The sequence below is a fragment of the Electrona antarctica genome, assembly GCF_951216825.1.
Source record: "Electrona antarctica genome assembly, chromosome: 7".
Taxonomy (NCBI): domain Eukaryota; kingdom Metazoa; phylum Chordata; class Actinopteri; order Myctophiformes; family Myctophidae; genus Electrona; species Electrona antarctica.
Window position 1 is genome coordinate 31844357 of NC_136812.1, and position 19099 is coordinate 31863455.

Genomic DNA, 19099 nt, shown 5'->3' on the forward strand with positions numbered 1-19099 from the left:
ATAAACTACTAGAGCTGGAAACCGACGCCGACTTCCTATTGGTTCAGCAACCTATGAGAACTCAACCCCTCCCCTCCCCTCCCCTCCCCTCCCCAGTATAATGCAGCGGAGAACACTGACATCACCAAATTTGGTTTAGCAAAATACAAGGTTCACTCCCACACCTACGTATGCCACATTTCCTAGCTTGTTCAACCAGGATATTTTTTTCCATTGAAAACAAAACACTTGCGATTTCCGAGGCTAACTCCTAACTCCTGCGCAGTCTTAGTGAACCCAGAGCAAGAAGTTAGGGCAGCTTCATCAATAGAGCGTCGCAGTCCCGCCCCCTACCCTGGACCAGGAAATGATTCTCCGTTCATTTTCCTCATAGACATTTCAGAAAGTATTTATTTAAAGACGTTTACGCCGCGGACAAAGCCAACCCGAGTCGTGACAAATCATGACAACAAACACAATTTTTTGGGCCGAACAAATAATTAGAAAGAAGAAAAAAATGGCAGGTTACAACACTTTTTTTGTTGTTTTTCTTCTTTGTAATTATTTGTTTGGTCCAAAATATTGTTTGTGTTGTCATGAGTTGTCACGACTCGAGTTGGCTTTGTCCGCGGCGTAACCGTGGACAAAGCCAACTCCCATAGACTTTAAGAAATGTCTATGGGAAAAATGCATTGGGACTGCGACGCTCTATAATGGTTGGAAGGAGAAAGAAATAAGGAGTAATAAAAGAAAAGTATTGTGCTTCACTGCTTCCCCATCATCACCATCACACACTGTTCCTATAGTGGAACAGTATGTGGATATTATAAGCACGTTATCGTAGGCTAGTTTTGATATACTGTAATTATAGTTCATCCTCTGCATTCAGTTCCGGCAGCAGATCAACTCCAAAGTTGCAGGAAGAATTTATTCCACATCACTGAAATGAAATTGCTTTTGAAGGAAGCATGGTCCATTCCCTCCTTCAATCACACATCGCTGTCCTGACCGCCATGTCCTCCTGCATGCATTGGCTTCTATTAATGCTGCCACTCAATGCCTTGCCCTGCTCTGGGCTTATTTCAAAGTTGTACAGTATTTACTGCTTAGTCTGATAGGCCAGAATAATGTTTGTGGAGTGTTATTTAGTGATTTCTGTGAGTCTATTTCTACAGCGTCCCGATGCTCTTGAGCATGTACAAATAATACCAGAGTGAGTGACGGTTGGGACTGTTTGCGCTTGCAGTTGCCAATGCAATTTGTTTGCATACTGACAGGAAATATGGCTTTCAGGAGCATGGGAATGGGGATTGAGGGAGTAGAGGAAATCCAGGCCTTCCCTCATGTTCTGATACTGATTTGCAATTACTTTGTAGAAGAGAAGACAAAACACACTCTGGATGAGACTCAACTGGCTGATGTTGCGGCAGCATAACTGATGTGCTCTAGCTGTGCTTTAGGCCTCGTTTGTCACCCTGGCACATGAAGGCTGTGCGGAGATCGACAGTAACAGGGATTGCAGAATGTTTTATTCATTGAGGAGGGTTGTTCGGCTCAGGATTTGGATTGGAAATGTTTAACATTGTACTCCGCTCGCCTCTGAAGATGTCTGTCATTGTTGATTGCCCCTTTGTCTCTCGTTTTTATATATCCCTGCCTCTGCCTACTCAACTGCATGCTGACTAGCCCAAAATACAGCTGATGGCAGAGCGGCAATTCATTTTATAGCATAGTATTTGTATTGTATACTAGAGGTGAGGGCCGCGTCTAGCAACCTATAGCTTGCACACTACACTACACATCCCCCTCTCTCACCCTCCCCCCTCTCTCTCCCTCCCCCCTCTCTCTCACCCCCCCTCTCTCTCTCACCCCCTCTTCTCTCTCCCCCTACCTCTCCCCTCTCTCTGCCACTTATTATTGGCTCATGTGGCGCAAACGTTATGCAAAGCTCAGCCTCCCTCTCTCGGGTTAATCAACCCTTGCATCTACAGTAGCAACCTAGGCTTGCACATCCACGCTACACAGCCCTCACATCTCTCTCTCTCTCTCTCTCTCTCTCTCTCTCTCTCTCTCTCTCTCTCTCTCTCCCTCTCTCTCCCCCCTCTCTAACACGCACGCACGTACGAACGAACGCACATTTTTGGGCAAACTGTTAATAAAGTATTCCATCCATCCATCCATCCATCCATCCATCCATCCATCCATCCATCCATCCACCCATCCATCCATCTCTTGAATCAGGCTCAACTGCACCCTTGTCTGCATCAGGGATACAGAGCTGTAAGGGAGGAGATTTCTCAGGTATAGAGGTGTTTTGGAGAGCCATCGTGGCTGAAGGGGGATAGGGATTATTTCCTGTCTGCTGACAGCTCTGCAGCCAGAGTGCCCCAGTCATAAGCTGTTACAACAAATTTCCACAGCCACCCTTCCGGCTGTCATGTTTAGACGCTATGTCTCGGTGGGCGGCATGGGCGAACCCTCGAGGCGTAATTACCAACAGAGAAAGGACTAAAACAGGAAGACATCAAAACAAATTTGGAACAGAGGTGAATAAAAGCCTGATGGAGGGCAATTAAGAGATTGTTGATGAGATGCATGCTTTGGCAGAGGATTTGGCAGTGTCACAGTTAGAGTCAGGCTAATCGGTAGAGAAGGTAAAAACAATATAATCATCGCTGTCGGGAGGAAACCACCTAACTCCATAAATCAATACTATTGAACACCCTTTATGTCTGTGTGTTGGTTTAAAAAATATTGAACCAATGAAAAGTATAAAAAAATATATTCATTTCCTGAAAAATGAACATTTTGGAGTCAGGTGGTTTCTCCCTAACAGCAGAGATATTATTTAACTGAGAAGTTGAGAACAGCATGGAATCATGCTTCAACAACGCATTGTCACTCCCAAGACGACAAATAGGCGATGGCTTGTGACCCTGTGAGGGCACTCCTCACAGGGTCACACGTTTGGTTACATTTGTCCCAAGTGTGTTGGCTTCAACATGCTGCATGCACGGCCACTGATTAATTGGTTGGCCAATTCGGCCTCTCTCTCCCTGTATTTACAACCCAGCCTATCGGAAAAGCCCTCTCTTAAAATCATTCATTTCTACATGTTATCTCTTTGGTATGTTCCGTATGGGTGTGTCACATATACTGTCATATTATTTTATTTACTGTATACCCTGAAATCTTGAATAAACAAAACTGTGAAAAAAAATAAAAAAATCATTCATTTCACATTTGAATCCAATGCTAATGCTTACTGGCAATGCTTGCTGGCCTGGGAATCGCTCTGTTGTACTTTTTTGGCTTTTTGGCAATCTCTTCATCGCACTTAATGATTATAATTCTCCTTCTGGGCTCATCTGTGACATTCTTCTCCATCCACATGCTCTCATGGCACTGCGTGAGCTTGTCAGCACATAATGGGGAATGGCTGATGTGTGACTGGTGTCCTTTTGGCACGGAAGCTTTCCAAATAAAAGACGGAAACATGGACAATCTGAACTTTTAAAGGGGCCTTTGCTTGCTTTTGACGCTAGACAAGGTGACAAGAGTTCACATGCATGTAATGAAGATGTGCTCTTATAGGTGTCAGGGTGCCGGGCAAAGAAGGTGTAGGACCCAAGTGCAGACAATAGCAGCGGAGGCAGAATTCAAGTGCAAGATCCAGGTTTTATTAAATCAATGCAGGATAACAGGGAACTGGCACGAGGAAACATAAGGAACTAATACTAGGACTGAAAAACAGGACTGAACACAGTGACTACAAACAACGACTCGACAGAGAACTGAACACACAAGGGCATATAAATAGACAAGGGATAACTAGACACAGGTGAACACCACTGACGATCAACACTGGGATAGGCTGGGGAACAAGGGGGACACAGGTGGAAACACTGACAATCACAGGACTAGTGAGACAAGACAGGAACAGAACTACAGGGGCAGACAGGAAGGCACAGAACAAGACTACAAAATAAAGGTTCACAGAGTAAAGCAGAAATGCAACTACGAAACAAGGAAAATACAGACTACAAAATCACAGGAACACAACAGAAGGGTAAAACAATAACAAACCAAGAACAGGGTACACAAGAAAACATAATACGTCACAGATCGTGACAGTGCCTCCCCCTCAAGGGATGGCTTCCAGACATCCCTAAACAATAAACAAAGTCCAGAACATCAAGCAGGGTGGGTGGTGGGGGTCTGGAAGGAGGGGCACTGGGACACGGGACCAGGGGCTAGAAAAAGTACTGGGCACAGGACTAAACTGACTGGCAGGGACTGGGCAGGGCAAAAACAGTCAAAACACAGAAACAACTACACCAGGAAACACACAGACAGGCAGGCGGGCAAACACACAGACAAACACACAGACAACAGGTGGGACAAACCAAGGGACAGACAGATCAGCTGACAAACAATCAGGCAGGCAGACAGACATGAAGTTTGACACAATAGGCGGGTAAAGGGGTCAGACGGGCGACAGGAGGACTGGGGGGTCGAAAGACGGACAAACAGACTGGCATTCACACTAGCAGACAAGCAGAGGGGGAGACAGGCGGACAGACAGACAGGGAGAAGGACTAACGGGTTGGTAGGTGGGGCAACCAACGGGCAGGACGTTACAGAGCGGAACAGAGGTGGCTGGGGATTGGACGTAGCCTGGGGAAACTGATGGCCTGAGACCTGGGGGACAAAGGGGGTGGCAGACAGAGAAAGGGAGCTACGCTGGGAACCTGGAAGAGTAGAAGGGCATGGAGACAGGGGAACATGGGGACAAGGAGACACAGTCACTGGGAGCGAGGAACAGGGGTCAGGTAGCTGAAGAACACCCCCGGGGTCCCGCTGCCGTAGTGCAAGCCCGTACAGACGTGACGGGGCTGCAGGCGGGACTGCAGAGGGGCGTGACGGGGCTGCAGGCGGGACTGCAGAGGGGCGTGACGGGGCTGCAGGCGGGACTGCAGAGGGACGTGAAGGGGCTGCAGGCGGGACTGCAGACGGACGAGACGGGGCTGCAGGCGGAGGCTCCTGGATGCAGGGCGGAGGCTCCTGGATGCAGGACGAAAGCTCCTGGATGCAGGACGGAAGCTCCTGGATGCAGGACGAAGGCTCCTGGATGCAGGACGGAAGCTCCTGGATGCAGGACGAAGGCTCCTGGATGCAGGACGAAGGCTCCTGGATGCAGGACGAAGGCTCCTGGATGCAGGACGGAGGCTCCTGGATGCAGGACGGAGTCTCCTGGATGCAGGACGAAGGCTCCTGGATGCAGGACGAAAGCTCCTGGATGCAGGACGGAAGCTCCTGGATGCAGGACGAAGGCTCCTGGATGCAGGACGAAGGCTCCTGGATGCAGGACGAAGGCTCCTGGATGCAGGACGGAAGCTCCTGGATGCAGGACGAAGGCTCCTGGATGCAGGACGAAGGCTCCTGGATGCAGGACGGCGGAGGCTCCTGGATGCCGGGCAGTGGAGCAGGTTCAGGTGACACAGGAACAAAACAGGCAGGAATTGTAGAGGGGGTTGGAGAAATCGAACCAGGAGGTGCCAACTGGGGATGAGGGGCACCATGACTCTCCCACCTGAAAAACGCCACATACTGGGCGAATTCAGGGTCCTTCCTCCAATACTGAGCAAGTTGTTCAAGGAATGCATAATCTTCAAAAAACACCTCCCTGGCCACCCCAAAGTTCTTCCATGTAAAGGGCAAGCTGGGCTGGCGTGCAGGCTGGGAAGCTGGCTGAGGGCTAGCAGGACAATGGCTAGTAGACTGGAGAACAGGTGGAGAGGCAGGCTGAGAGCTAGCAGCCCGTAGGCTAGAAGGCGCAGTTGATAAAGCAGCCCATAAAGCCTTAATTGTCCCCCCAAGCTTGTCTACTAGCTCGGGCCTGGAGTATGCCACTCGGAGGGCCTGCTTCAAACCCTCAATCTTACATTCTGCATCGGTGGAGTGACTCTGGCAATTATCCATAATGTCAATAATGGCGCGAAGCACCTCACCAAATTCATCCGCTGGGTCATCCGCTGGGTCCATTGAGGTCGAGTCGTTCTGTCAGGGTGCCGGGCAAAGAAGGTGTAGGACCCAAGTGCAGACAATAGCAGCGGAGGCAGAATTCAAGTGCAAGATCCAGGTTTTATTAAATCAATGCAGGATAACAGGGAACTGGCACGAGGAAACATAAGGAACTAATACTAGGACTGAAAAACAGGACTGAACACAGTGACTACAAACGACTCGACAGAGAACTGAACACACAAGGGCATATAAATAGACAAGGGATAACTAGACACAGGTGAACACCACTGACGATCAACACTGGGATAGGCTGGGGAACAAGGGGGACACAGGTGGAAACACTGACAATCACAGGACTAGTGAGACAAGACAGGAACAGAACTACAGGGGCAGACAGGAAGGCACAGAACAAGACTACAAAATAAAGGTTCACAGAGTAAAGCAGAAATGCAACTACGAAACAAGGAAAATACAGACTACAAAATCACAGGAACACAACAGAAGGGTAAAACAATAACAAACCAAGAACAGGGTACACAAGAAAACATAATACGTCACAGATCGTGACAATAGGGAACACAAAGGTAAAAGAAAAAGATTCAAGACATTCTTCTAAAGGTCTTCTAGAACAGGGGTGGGCAACTTTGACGATGGAGAGGGCCACTATATTTCCACACTCACTCCCTAGGGCCATATATTACTGTCGTAGCAAAAATAGCCGATCTACAAGCTCAAAACGCGCCATATTCGAATTGAAATCTTGAATTATTGGAATCCTGAAAATGTAAGGTTGGTGACAGGTACGTATAGGACAAACAGGTGCAAATGTTCAGAAGGAGATCTCTGATAATAAAATCAAAGAAAGATTTGACTTTAAGTCAACGTTTTTTGTCGTAAAACCACATCATCATCATGTCTGTACTCCTGATGAAGGTTTAACGGCACAAACAACTTTCTTCAGGGAGTAAAGCTCTACAAACAATTTGCAATTTACATACGATAATTGCAAACAGCTGACAAGGAAACCAATGCACGTTTTCATCCGCAGAGAGAACAACGAGAAGGCAAGATGGTGAATAGTGACACATCTCTCTCATCGACTGTAGACTTGTGCCTGCTTTGTGTAAGTATGTGGCTGCTCAGTGGAGTCTCTATGGCAACGGGAAAGCAAAGAGCAGAGGCACTGCACTATTGCAGTGCTTCTCAAAGTTTTACTGATTATTATAATATCTAAATATGGGTATTTCGATATTTTGTATTCATTTAACTGCCCCTTCCTATACAAACCCATTGTAACTCCATTTTAACCATTATACAGTAGATTACTATAGATTGTAAACACCAACGTTTTTCTGGTGACTGATATTGTCCTTCGAATACGTGAGGGGGCCGTGTTTTTTTTAAATATAATTTGTATTGATTTTTTTAGTCCCCTCCGGCCACCTACCTAAAAAAATAAAATAAATGAAAAAAGTACGATGAATCTATCATGGAGTTTGAAGTTATAATGGGTTTGTATAGGAGGGGGCGGGGCAACTAAAATTAATATCAAATATATATACTGAATCGAGCAACTTCAAAACGGGTGTGTTCATATACGTTATTTTGAAAGTGAAATATCCCTTTTAAAACGTTCCAAAAAACATTCCAAATCTTTCATATTCTTTCCAAGATGGTTTGAAAAAAGCTACTGTACAAGCTCACATCATGTCACGATGCAACACATTGTGAGCTTGTAGATTGGCTATTTTCAAATTGCCGATGTATATAGGGTTAAGGACCCCCCTTTAGAACCACTGCGGTATCGCACAGAGAGCTGTGTGGAGAACTCAGAGCAGAGCATAAGAGAATATCAACACGCAGAATTAAGAGTAAAAGAGAGCGTGTATATTTCAAGTTTTACATTCACATTTTTAAGGCTTTTAGGCTCAGCTACACAGTCACATAAGTGCATGTGCAGCTCTCTGTGGAATGAGCCTCTCCAGAGATAATTGGGGAGTTGGGGCACCTCATATACTGAGAGTTGAGACGTTTCCAACCACTCACTCTTCTCTTAACATCCTTTCATGTCACCAGCCTTGTGGACTGGGAAAAAAAAGGGTAAGATATTTCAAAGCAAATAGAGCAAAACCAGAAAATCTCTGTTACAACGGGAAGCAGCCCAACGGCAGGACAAAGAATGTCGACTTTAACACCATGACGACAAAGACGTTTTTCACGCACTTTTAGTTACAGTGAATGGAAGAAATGGTAGACGTATAAGTTGAAAGGCCTATGCCTGCATGAGACCCATTCTTCTTTCACTGAATGAAGCATCTCCCTCCCTTCACTGCTTTGTCTCACTGTCCCTCCTCCCTATCTTGCTCCCACTCCTCCGTGGCCTTGCAGGTAGAAATCTGTTGCCATGGTGATCTCCATCACTGCTATGAGGGGGGGGGGGTGGCTGGCTGACAAGAGAAACAGAGAGAGACCGCAAGAGAGAGTGAACGAGAGAAAAACATATGAGGCACAATATTATTTTACATCCCAACATTTGCGATGGTCACCACTGCCAGCATTTGTCACCAAGACAGCACAGCTACCCTGCCTCTCACCTTTCCCATGCCATGGGACCGGATGTACTGTACAGTGGCTACACAACTGGAACAACCACCCAGAGGCAAAGCTATAGGGACGTGCACAGATTGATGCATTGGACGCAACATGCATGTGTAACCCCACAACTTTTCGGCTGAACATCAATTGTGTAACAATGGGGATGGTGAGGACACCTGAGTGCTCTGGGCCAGCCTTGTTTTAAACTAGCTTCTCTTGTTGATACAGCACTGAGTCTGTGTTGATTTACAGGGATAGGTCTGCACCTTCCCAAGAGCTGAGGGCCCATCACCCACACTACATGTCACTTAGACACACGCACGCACGCACGCACGCACGCACGCACGCACGCACGCACGCACGCACGCACGCACGCACGCACGCACGCACCCACGCACGCACGCAGTGCGTGCACACATGTGTCACATTAGCACACACATACTTTGCCTGTGCACATACATACAACATCCTTCAATGACCCTAAACCAGCAGTGACAAAGCAGTGTGTTACATTTAGTTGCGCACGGGTGTCGCCTGCGGGAAATAGATGATCTACAATCTCACAATCCACGAGATTATGGATCTCTGGGCAGATTATGGAATTACAGTAGAATGGAGTAGCATGCAAATCAATACCTCACAGCCGATTCAAGCCTTGTGATGGATCTGCACTCAATTTCTGACCAAGTACTGTTGTGTTTTTTTGTGTGCTCCTGTTTTTTATGTGCATTCCAATGTTAATAATGGATTGATATTAATTGCCTTGGACAGACCTGCTATAAGCAGATTTGCCCCGGCCCTCGAGGGCTGAGGCTTGATGCTATGACTGACTGTGTGAAGCTGGGAGCCACTGTGTTGTTCATGACCGCATATCTTTAACCTCGTAACCATTTAAACTCCAGCAGCCGTAATCTGGTAAACCTTGCGCAGGAAAATAGCAGATCGATAAGCTGCATTGCAATGCATTGTGCAATGCACAAGTGAGCTTGTAAATCTATTTTTAAAATACAGACCCCCATTCACGCACGCACGCACGCACGCACGCACGCACGCACGCACGCACGCACGCACGCACGCACGCACGCACGCACGCACGCACGTACGTACGCACACACCCTGTTCCCATTCCAGCATCCACAGTTACCCCCCCCCCACACTGACTCCCTGCATCCATCCCCCTTGCATTGAAACGGGCCAGTTGCCATGGCAACCCCATGTATGGCAGCATATTATTTCCCTTTCAGAATTCGAAAAGGGATCAATTAGTGATGTCACTGCATCAACCACTCATCACCATTTCCCCTCCTCAGGAGTCTTTTAGGGGGTCCAGGGGGTAACCCAGCAAAATGTGTTCATATACAGTAGCATCAAGATCAGTTTAACCACCATCGGTTATCTGAAAATAACCAATCTACAAATGTAAATATGTAAATCTGCAAATTTCTAAGAATCTTGAAAAACAACATAAATATATACACTATACAGTATACATTTGGGGGGTCCTTGACATGAAATGGTTTGAGAACCACTGGGCCAGGGCATGAGCACATGGGTGTGTTTGTGTGTACAGGTATGTGCATGTGCATGTGTGGGAAAGAAAGTTAATGTCTGTGCCTGTGTGTTTGTGTATGGGAAAGAGACAGCAAACAGCATGCATGTTTGTTAGATTGACTGTATATACCTGGGAGCAGGTTTCAGCCGCAGCAACAATGCATCTGAGAGTACAAACATGCTGTCGGTGGACTGTGTCTGAGTCACCGCCGTGTGTGGGAGGACACTGGATGTCAAGCAGGAGGACAGGGGACAGAGACATGGAGGACAGGGGACAGAGACATGGAGGACAGCGACAGTCTGAGGAGAAGGAAGAACAAGAGGGAATCGGTGAAGTCATTTAGAAAAAACTCCCTGGAGTGCCTTGGGAGAGACTCCTTTTCAGGAAAAAAGCAAAGCAAATTAGGTCTGCTTTCCATGTAATGATAACATTCAGCCATGCAACAGACACAACAAAGTTCAGACAGAGGCCTTGTAGTAAAAAAAGTGTGAATTATTACAGGTCCATTTGGTTAGACTGAGTTACAAATGCAAATTAACTGAGGATTTTACTTTTGTACCACCTACAACAGTGCATGGATACAGCGCCAGTCCAACGCCCTCTGTTTGTGTCAATTTTCTAGTTGATCGTACAAGTTTTATACCTTACATTGATATTGCGTGAGTGTTTCTACCTGCGAGTGAGAATGTATAGGCCTATAGGTCTCTCAGACGAGGAGACTTTCTGCTTGTTTATCCCAGTCTCCTCCAGTTAGACAGCATTCATGCCAGTCAGAAAGAGAGGGAGGGAGCGAGAGAGAAAGAGAGAGAGATGGGAAGAATAAGAGAATATTTTTAGACACACTTTTCTAAAGGCCCTTGCTCTCCTCCCATGTTCATGCGTCATTGCAATTGACACTTAAGTGATTATCCTCGGAAAAGGCCATGGAGATTCAGATTTCGGAACAGATCTGCCGGTGGGATTTATGTGGCGAGTGGCATAGTAGGTAAGCAGTGATGGTGGAAAAAACATCATCCTTTGCTCCCCCACAAGGTGATGCATTGAAAGGTGTTGATAGGTGGAAATTGGAAAAGGAGGTATAGGTTAGTCTAAAGTAAAAACCTTTCTACTAAGATATTCTCTGTCCATGGTGCTGATCTCTGTTTTCCTTGTTCAGTGAAGGGCTGAAGACAAGTGACCTTTGTTTTTTTCTGACAGACGAACTGAAGAAATAAAATAATAGCCTGTGTGTGTGTGTGTGTGTGTGTGTGTGTGTGTGTGTGTGTGTGTGTGTGTGTGTGTGTGTGTGTGTGTGTGTGTGTGTGTGTGTGTGTGCGTGCGCACAGTGACGCGTGTAGTGGTATAGCCTTCTAGCCCATCATATACTGGTAGGCTGCTCTGAACAGCAACGTTAGCTAACAAAACAGACAGACGGACAGAGAGAGAGAGAGAGAGAGAGTTATTGAAATGCGTGGTGCATTCCTCTACATCGGGCAGCGTGACAACGCTCCTCCGTCCGCAGGACAGCGAATTGCTCGAAATATCAGCAGTGATTCTTCTAAAATCTAACACCCCAAATCAGAAGTCCTTATCACGAACGCAGACGAATCTTATTTAAAAACTAAGTTTTGTCGCCCGTGACCTGTCTGAAGGAGTCGAGAAACAAATAGGTGCGTGCAACTCGAGTGAAGTTTTGCAGACGCTGTCGGAGAGCTCTGCCTTTTGCACCCGCACCCCAGCAGATGCAAGGTGTGATCTGATTTTGTTTCTCCTCCTTAGCGAAGTGTGTCTGTGTGTGTGTACCCCGGAGTCACATAATTCGATAGCTTACACATTTCGGTGTAACCCCAGTAGGCTATACATTCAAGAAAGCAGTGCTCTCGCTCGGAGGACTTGGTTGGTTGAGAGAGAGGTGTTGAATTGCAGCCTGCAGCCCGTCGTTTCTGGATTGTCTTTTGGGATGGTAAGATTCTGTCTTTCAAAGTGAAGCTTAATTTTTGCTTAGTTTTATTAGTTTAGTCTACATGCTTGTTGAAAGGCGTGACACTGAGCCGTGCATGGCATGCACACCAGAATGCAAATGAGCATGTTGTGATCTTGCGACTGCGGCATGTGTCCATTGGGTTCAGCTTGGGGGTCCCCGCTGAGGACATGGCATTTGTTCACTATTCGCACAACATCCTTTTAGTATATACATTTAAATGAGACATTTATGAATGTAAAAGGATACCCTCGTGATAGAAATAAATTCATGCTGTTGATATATACTAATGCCATACTGTTCTATGCAAATAAGGTGTGTATACTCCCTATGAAAGAAAAGGGGGAAAAACCCTTTAGGATAGTGAGCTATTCAATTGTGTATGATCATTTTGCACACTGCTGTTCTAATTAGCTCAGTTGGTGTCATTTGTGAGACATTTTTACTTTTTGTATGTGTTACCAGGTTAAATCTGTCTGTTTATAGTCTGCATGCTATATTTAGCCCACCTATATTTCAAATAGCCTAGCCATCAAGCTCTACCCTATACAAGCAGCCTGCATTTGTATAGTAGCCTATATATTTTTCTTCAATGACATGAACCTTTATGATGAATTGTCTTACAAGAGTATAGCCTGCACTGTTTTTGTTGCGTTATATCCAAATATGATTCATTCACTGCTACCTTTCTCCCCTATGCAAACACTGCACAATACTACAGTATATAGCATACTGGTGTGAGTGTGTACTTTATATGTGTGTGTGTGTGTGTGTGTGTGTGTGTGTGTGTGTGTGTGTGTGTGTGTGTGTGTGTGTGTGTGTGTATATATATATATAGATATAGATATAGATAGATATAGATATATACACACACACATACCCCCCCCCCCCCCCCCCCCCCCACACACACACACACACACACACACACACACACACACACACACACACACACACACACACTCAGTTATATTGTTATATTTGCTGCTATTCCCTGGAGATCCATTTATTGTGCATCCAGCCCATTAGTGAAAAGCAGAGTGACCTTGTGTGATCGTTCAGTCAATGAATCACCACTGCTTGCTGTCTTCCCTCCTCCGACGGGTCGTGAACTGAGCATTTTGAAGAAGGTTAGGGTGGAATAGAAGTGGCTCTTATTAAACGCAGGCTCTCGTTTTATATACCAATCCACATGAAATCGAATCGACTTTTTTGATAAATCGATTACTGGTAGCCTGATTAACCACTTGACCCTGTGTTATACAGCATCGTACAAGGTTGTCGTACAGAATTACACATGTAATTTGTAGTGCAAATAGTCTACCAGCTCACAGTGTGTGTGTCGCATGGCCAGACTAATATCACTGCGTACAGTTGGGTGCCACCGATATTGTCCCTTATCATTTGACCCATTTAGGCCTGACCTCAAAATTTTAAAAAATCCTTCTAAATCCTCCAGTTTTCTGAAATAAATATTTTCACGATTTTTCAAAAATAGCAGACCTACAAGCTCGTAGCGCGCCACTCGGTGGCGCGCTATGAGCTTGTAGATCTGCTATTTTTCAATAGCTAAATTATAACATAATGTTTAAAACACCAAAAGGGGTTCCCGCCCAAAATGGGTTAACTGTCCTTTTGCGCAGATCACGCAAACCTCAGCAAAAAGAAAAGGACAATATCGATGGCCTCCAACTGTACTTTGAATAGTGGGCTGATTGGTCACTCACAACTCTGGGATGAGCCAAATGTATAATTCCCCAGGGAGTTTCTTTTTCTGTGGCAGATTCGTCTGGCTTCCAGGCTACTGTATGTCGCACTCGCATTGCGTCGTGAGCTTGTAGATCTGACATTTTCAGTATGAAAAAACAATCGATCATTAATCGTAATTAAGGTAAATGATTGAAATAATAATGCTGAAGTCGCCCAGCCCTACAGTATGTCACAAAGATACAGTCCTTCACAGCGAGTGCGAGGTGGAAAACGGACATTTAGATGTCTAGCAGGACTCAGGAGTACTAAAATGAGACACAGAAAAGAGTTATGACTCACTGCTTTGTCACTGCTGGTTTACAGTCATTGAAGGATGTTGTGTGTATGTAAGGGCAAAGTGTGTGTGTGTGTGTGTGTGTGTGTGTGTGTGTGTGTGTGTGTGTGTGTGTGTGTGTGTGTGTGTGTGTGTGTGTGTGTGTGTGTGTGTGTGTGTGTGTGTGTGTGTGTGTGTGTGTGTGTGTGTGTGTGTGTGTGTGGTGTGTGCGTGTGTGGGTGGGTGGGTGGGTGCGTGCGTCCGTGTGTGGTGTGTGTGTCCATTCCCTGATGAAGGCTTAACCGCCGACACGTTGGATTCATTTTTGTCTTAATAAAATATTGGCACTCTGGCTATTGCCGTGTGCGGCCACCTTGTTTTTTCAAGATTCCCTCTACAGTTTTCTCCCGTGGGCCGGCACCGCCACAAGGACTTTGGTGTGCGTATAGCTTTTTTGTACACAGTGGTGTGTGTGTTAGTCATACATTTTAGCTAGTTTTGCCTGGCTGGTCAGTTGCAGACTCATTGACTAATGAATGTGAAAAATGGTGTTTGAACAAACTCTCTCTACATGGTGTGTATGAAATATTTTTACATAATCATTTTGTCTGTGAGTGTGTTTGAAACATTGAATTAATTTAACTGGCATTACGTATTACACACATTACGCACGCACGTACGCACGCACGCTGGGGCTTTCACATCTAATGATTGTTACTAGTTGACCAGTTGCCTAATTTACTAGTCGACTAGTCGACTAGTTGTTTAACTACCTATTATGTTTAAAAAAATATATATATATTTTTTTTTTAAATAATATTTGTACATTTAAAACTGTGTACATTGGTGACTATAACTACATGTATAATCTAGCTGATCTTGAGGCCTACAAAAACGGGAGAGGAAAAAAAGAAAGAAAACTATATATATATATATATTTTTTTTCTTATCAACTAGTCAATTAGTACCAACGAGGTCAACTAGTGGATTTACTAGTCGGCTAGTTGAATAGTCGTCTAGTTGCTTAAAGCCCTAACGGACGCACGCACGCACGCACGCACGCACGCACGCACGCACGCACGCACGCACGCACCCACGCACGCACACAACACACACAGACAAAATTAAACGATATCAGAAACATCCACCAAATGTTACACATACCTGTATAACCTTTGTTAATACCACGGGGGGATTTCAGTTTCAGCTTCACCCAGCTGATGGCTGCTCAGGGACACTTGGACCTGAGCGGGCCGGATGGGGTGGGGGGATGGTGACCTTCTGATTACCAGACGGCCTCTACAGATGCCCATACATACATTACACAGTACATACACAAACCTTTGCAGAAGTAAAGTCAATTGTATTTATATGGCGCAATTTTAGGCACGATGAACTGTTTCACATTAATACTGTAGATTAAGATGCTACGGATATACAAAGGACTGTATAAAACTCTAACCTCCCGTCCCACCACACATGCAGAATACAACATATGCAAAGCCCATCTATCCACATACTATCAAGACATAGCATTTATTACCCTAAACCCAATAACATCTCCAACATACTGTATCCAACATACTGTATAGTCATGCATGCAGAAATGCCACATAACTAACTAAGGGCCTGAGAAAATGGGAAGGTCTTAAGCCTGCTTATAATAGAGGACCATTGTGGCAGGTCAGTCAGTTTGTTCAGGTATGGCCATAGTGGTAGGTACAGTTTGGGGACCATGCAGTGTCCGATGTTCTGAGAGGTCCTATTGGTTTATATGCAGTGCCAGTGAGTGGGCCGGAATTTATTTTCTTTTCGAAAATGTATGCTGTGAGCATGCAGAATCTGCAATTTAAAATGTATGCTGTGAGCCATGCTGTGAGCATGCAGAATCTGCCATTTTCACTATTTATTGTAGGATCGAAGCAAATTGGATGTAAGTGGTTAATGTGTTCATATTTTCTTGTCCCAGTGAACACTGGCTGAAGCTTTTAGTCTTTTTGAAGAAGTCCAGAGAAACAGGCATTACAGTAATCTATTACAGTAATCTATTACAGTAATCTACTGTGAACTTGATGCATGGAGCCGTTTTGCAGAGTGAAGTTCAGGCAAGAAGCTTCAACATTTTTGAGTGGTGCAACCACTCTATTAAGTAGCTATGTGTGTCTGTCCCTGGCTGGGTCCCTGGCTGTGTCCCTGGGTCTGTCCGAGCACGAAAATTGTGTTTGGTTGGTTTTCACAACCAAGTGTCACTGTTGCGCAGCGCCGCAGCCTAACACACACACACACACAGACACACAGACACACACACACACACACACACACACACACACACACACACACACACACACACACACACACACACACACACACACACACACACACACACACATTAACTGTATACTGTATATGATGATTTCAGGTGTTTAAGTACAGTAGTGACAGTCTTCCTGGGGGACCCCACACGGTAACTCTGTCATTTCTCAATCGTTTCGGACGTTGGGCAGCTCGCCGGAATCGGCCCGGCCCCATGGGCGCATTCCTGGGGGTCTGGATGTTCCGGGGACCCCCACATGGTGTTTTGGACGCGGGGCGGCTCGCCGGAACCAGGCCGGCACCCTTGGCGCGTTCCTGTGGGTCTGGAACTTCTGGTGACCCCCCGGGAACCACACGGAGTTGCACCACTCACTTCACACGGGTGTGATTTTTTTTTTAAATGTTTTTTTGAGGCTTTCGCCTTTATTTTATATATTTTATGGAGGGACAGACAGTAGGCTGACAGGAAATGGGGAGAGAGATGGGGGGAAGACATGCAGTAAAGGCCGTCGGGATCGGGAGTGGAACCCGCGGCACACTGCCAGACTGGATTACCAGCCAAGGTGCCTGGACCACTGAGCCATGGCCCAGGCCACGGGTGTGATTTTTGATTTAAAAATAATCATGTTATTTTGAAAATGAAGATCCATATCCATACAGTAAAATTACACTTACACCCATGGAGGTTTCTCATATGCTCACTGGGTTTCAGAGACAGATCAAATCATAATGGATATCCTGCCTCTGTGTAGAGCTGTGTATTGCATTTTTGAGTTTCTTTTATTTATATTGAGTAATGGCCTAATGAACTAAACATTTAGAACATTGTTTCGCAAATACATATACGTATCTGAACACCTCCACAGTGTTTCCTTGACCAAAACCAGACCAATTTGAATTTCTATTGAATATATCAATTCATGAATTATTAAGAGTTTCTTTGTGTGACATAGATGGCCCAAGAATGTGCCTTAAATGGCCCAATTTTTTTATTCATCGCATTGGCTGGCAAATGTAGTGCAGAACAGCGAACGGTATGAACATTAAAGATGGGGCCCAGTTTCAGCACAACAGCTTTATACTGCATCCAGTGTCACCCACCCTCTGTCATTTAGTCAAAGGAGGCATTTTGGATGTTGTCCTCGGACACATTATAAAGTCTGATGCTGACATTTTGCCCTCCTTGGGTTGTTACAGGAAATTAGCGTGCGCTCTAGCACCGGGCCATTCTCACCTCGGCCAGGCGAGACGGGAAATGAAGGCATCTATTATTACAGTGAACCCGCAAATGCTATCCATGTTCACATCAATTATTGTCACACTGCCAACGGGTGCTCTGTACGGGCACACACACACGTACATGATTAATGAATCCTAACCCTGCTGCAATGCCCGGGCCCAGGCTGTGGTTTAGATGGTAGCCAGTGTCCAACCCTCAGCCCCTGCGGTCAGAGAGACCATGCATTAGATCAGCATTACTTAATTTACAAGAAGTCTACTCAATTAGAAAAAGTAGAAGAATTGTTATTTTGATCAATGGTTGTCTGTTGTCTCTCCTAATGGTATCACGTCAATACAGCATGGAATTGTGGACAAAATCTTATCCAACGACAACAAAATATTCTTGGTCTTGGGTCTGAGAGGCAATGAAATGGTGGTCCTTGCCTCAAATGCCGAATATATATATATAATGGGCCTTGATATGAAAAGGGTTGAAAACCACTGCTGTATGCCATTGAGTTTTACATGCGGAGGCCGAGCAGGGGTGAGATCTCGTGCTGCTAGCCAGTCGCATGTCAGGTCACAGTGGGGCCCCACTTTCATGGCTGAGAACACCAGAGCTTCTACTAGCTGTGTCGCCATGTCGTGCCTACTACACTCCACTGAGCATAAACAACTCTGCTTTGCCCCACATGCACTTGACAACAGGGGGATGTAAGGGAGTTTATGAGGCCGGGTGGGCGGGGGGGTGTCAGTCATTCAATTGTGTGAGGTACTCTTTACTTAGTTGTCTGACATCAGGACTTGAGCTTTACTTTTGTTTTCAACCCCAGGTGTCTTTGCTCCGGTTACCACATTACACAGCTCCCAAGTGAACTGTGAGGGGTGGGGGGACATAATGGGAGCGAGAAACCAGGACAGCTTCCATATTTTCTCTCTCTCTCTCTCTCTCTAATATGCAGTCCTGCCCCTGTCTCCCTCTCACAATAATGAAGAGTAAGTCACGTCTGTGTGTATTAATTCCACTCACAATTCTTTGGCCTAAATATAGAGCGGGAGACTTGGGTGACTTACTGGAGTATTGGCTGGGCTTTAGGCAGCCAGGTCCCCTATTACGACCACGGGATGAGCAGCAATGTGAGAGGGAGTACACCCGCTAGATGCCGTGCGTGCGTGCGTGCGTGCGTGCGTGCGTGCGTGCGTGCGTGCGTGCGTGCGTGTGTGTGTATATACAGCTGCTCAGGAATCAGAAGCTTGATGAAAGACAGAGTGAGCCAGTTAGAGGGGCCTGGGGTTGAGGGGCCCTGGGTGGGGGATGAGGGGGTATATGTCAGAGCATGCCTCTGCTCTCCCAGCCACATAGCAGCTGTTGAATCCAGACCGATACACTCGCCGAGGGACAATAACCATCCAAGCTGAATGAGCTCTGGTG

The 19099-nt window shown here is 45.9% G+C and overlaps 1 protein-coding gene across 1 annotated transcript in view; it reads left to right on the plus strand.

Moving 5' to 3' along the window:
* Positions 1 to 3650: 3650 nt before the first annotated feature.
* adcyap1r1b (adenylate cyclase activating polypeptide 1b (pituitary) receptor type I) overlaps positions 3651 to 19099 on the plus strand; it is a gene marked incomplete at its 3' end in the record, with an annotated part of 57114 nt that continues 41665 nt past the window's right edge. Inside the window, exons 1-2 of the mRNA XM_079505461.1 lie at positions 3651 to 3820; positions 3876 to 5322. Coding sequence (XP_079361587.1) covers positions 4749 to 5322 — 574 coding nt within the window. The 5' untranslated portion in view covers positions 3651 to 3820; positions 3876 to 4748. The remainder of the gene's footprint in view (positions 3821 to 3875; positions 5323 to 19099) is intronic.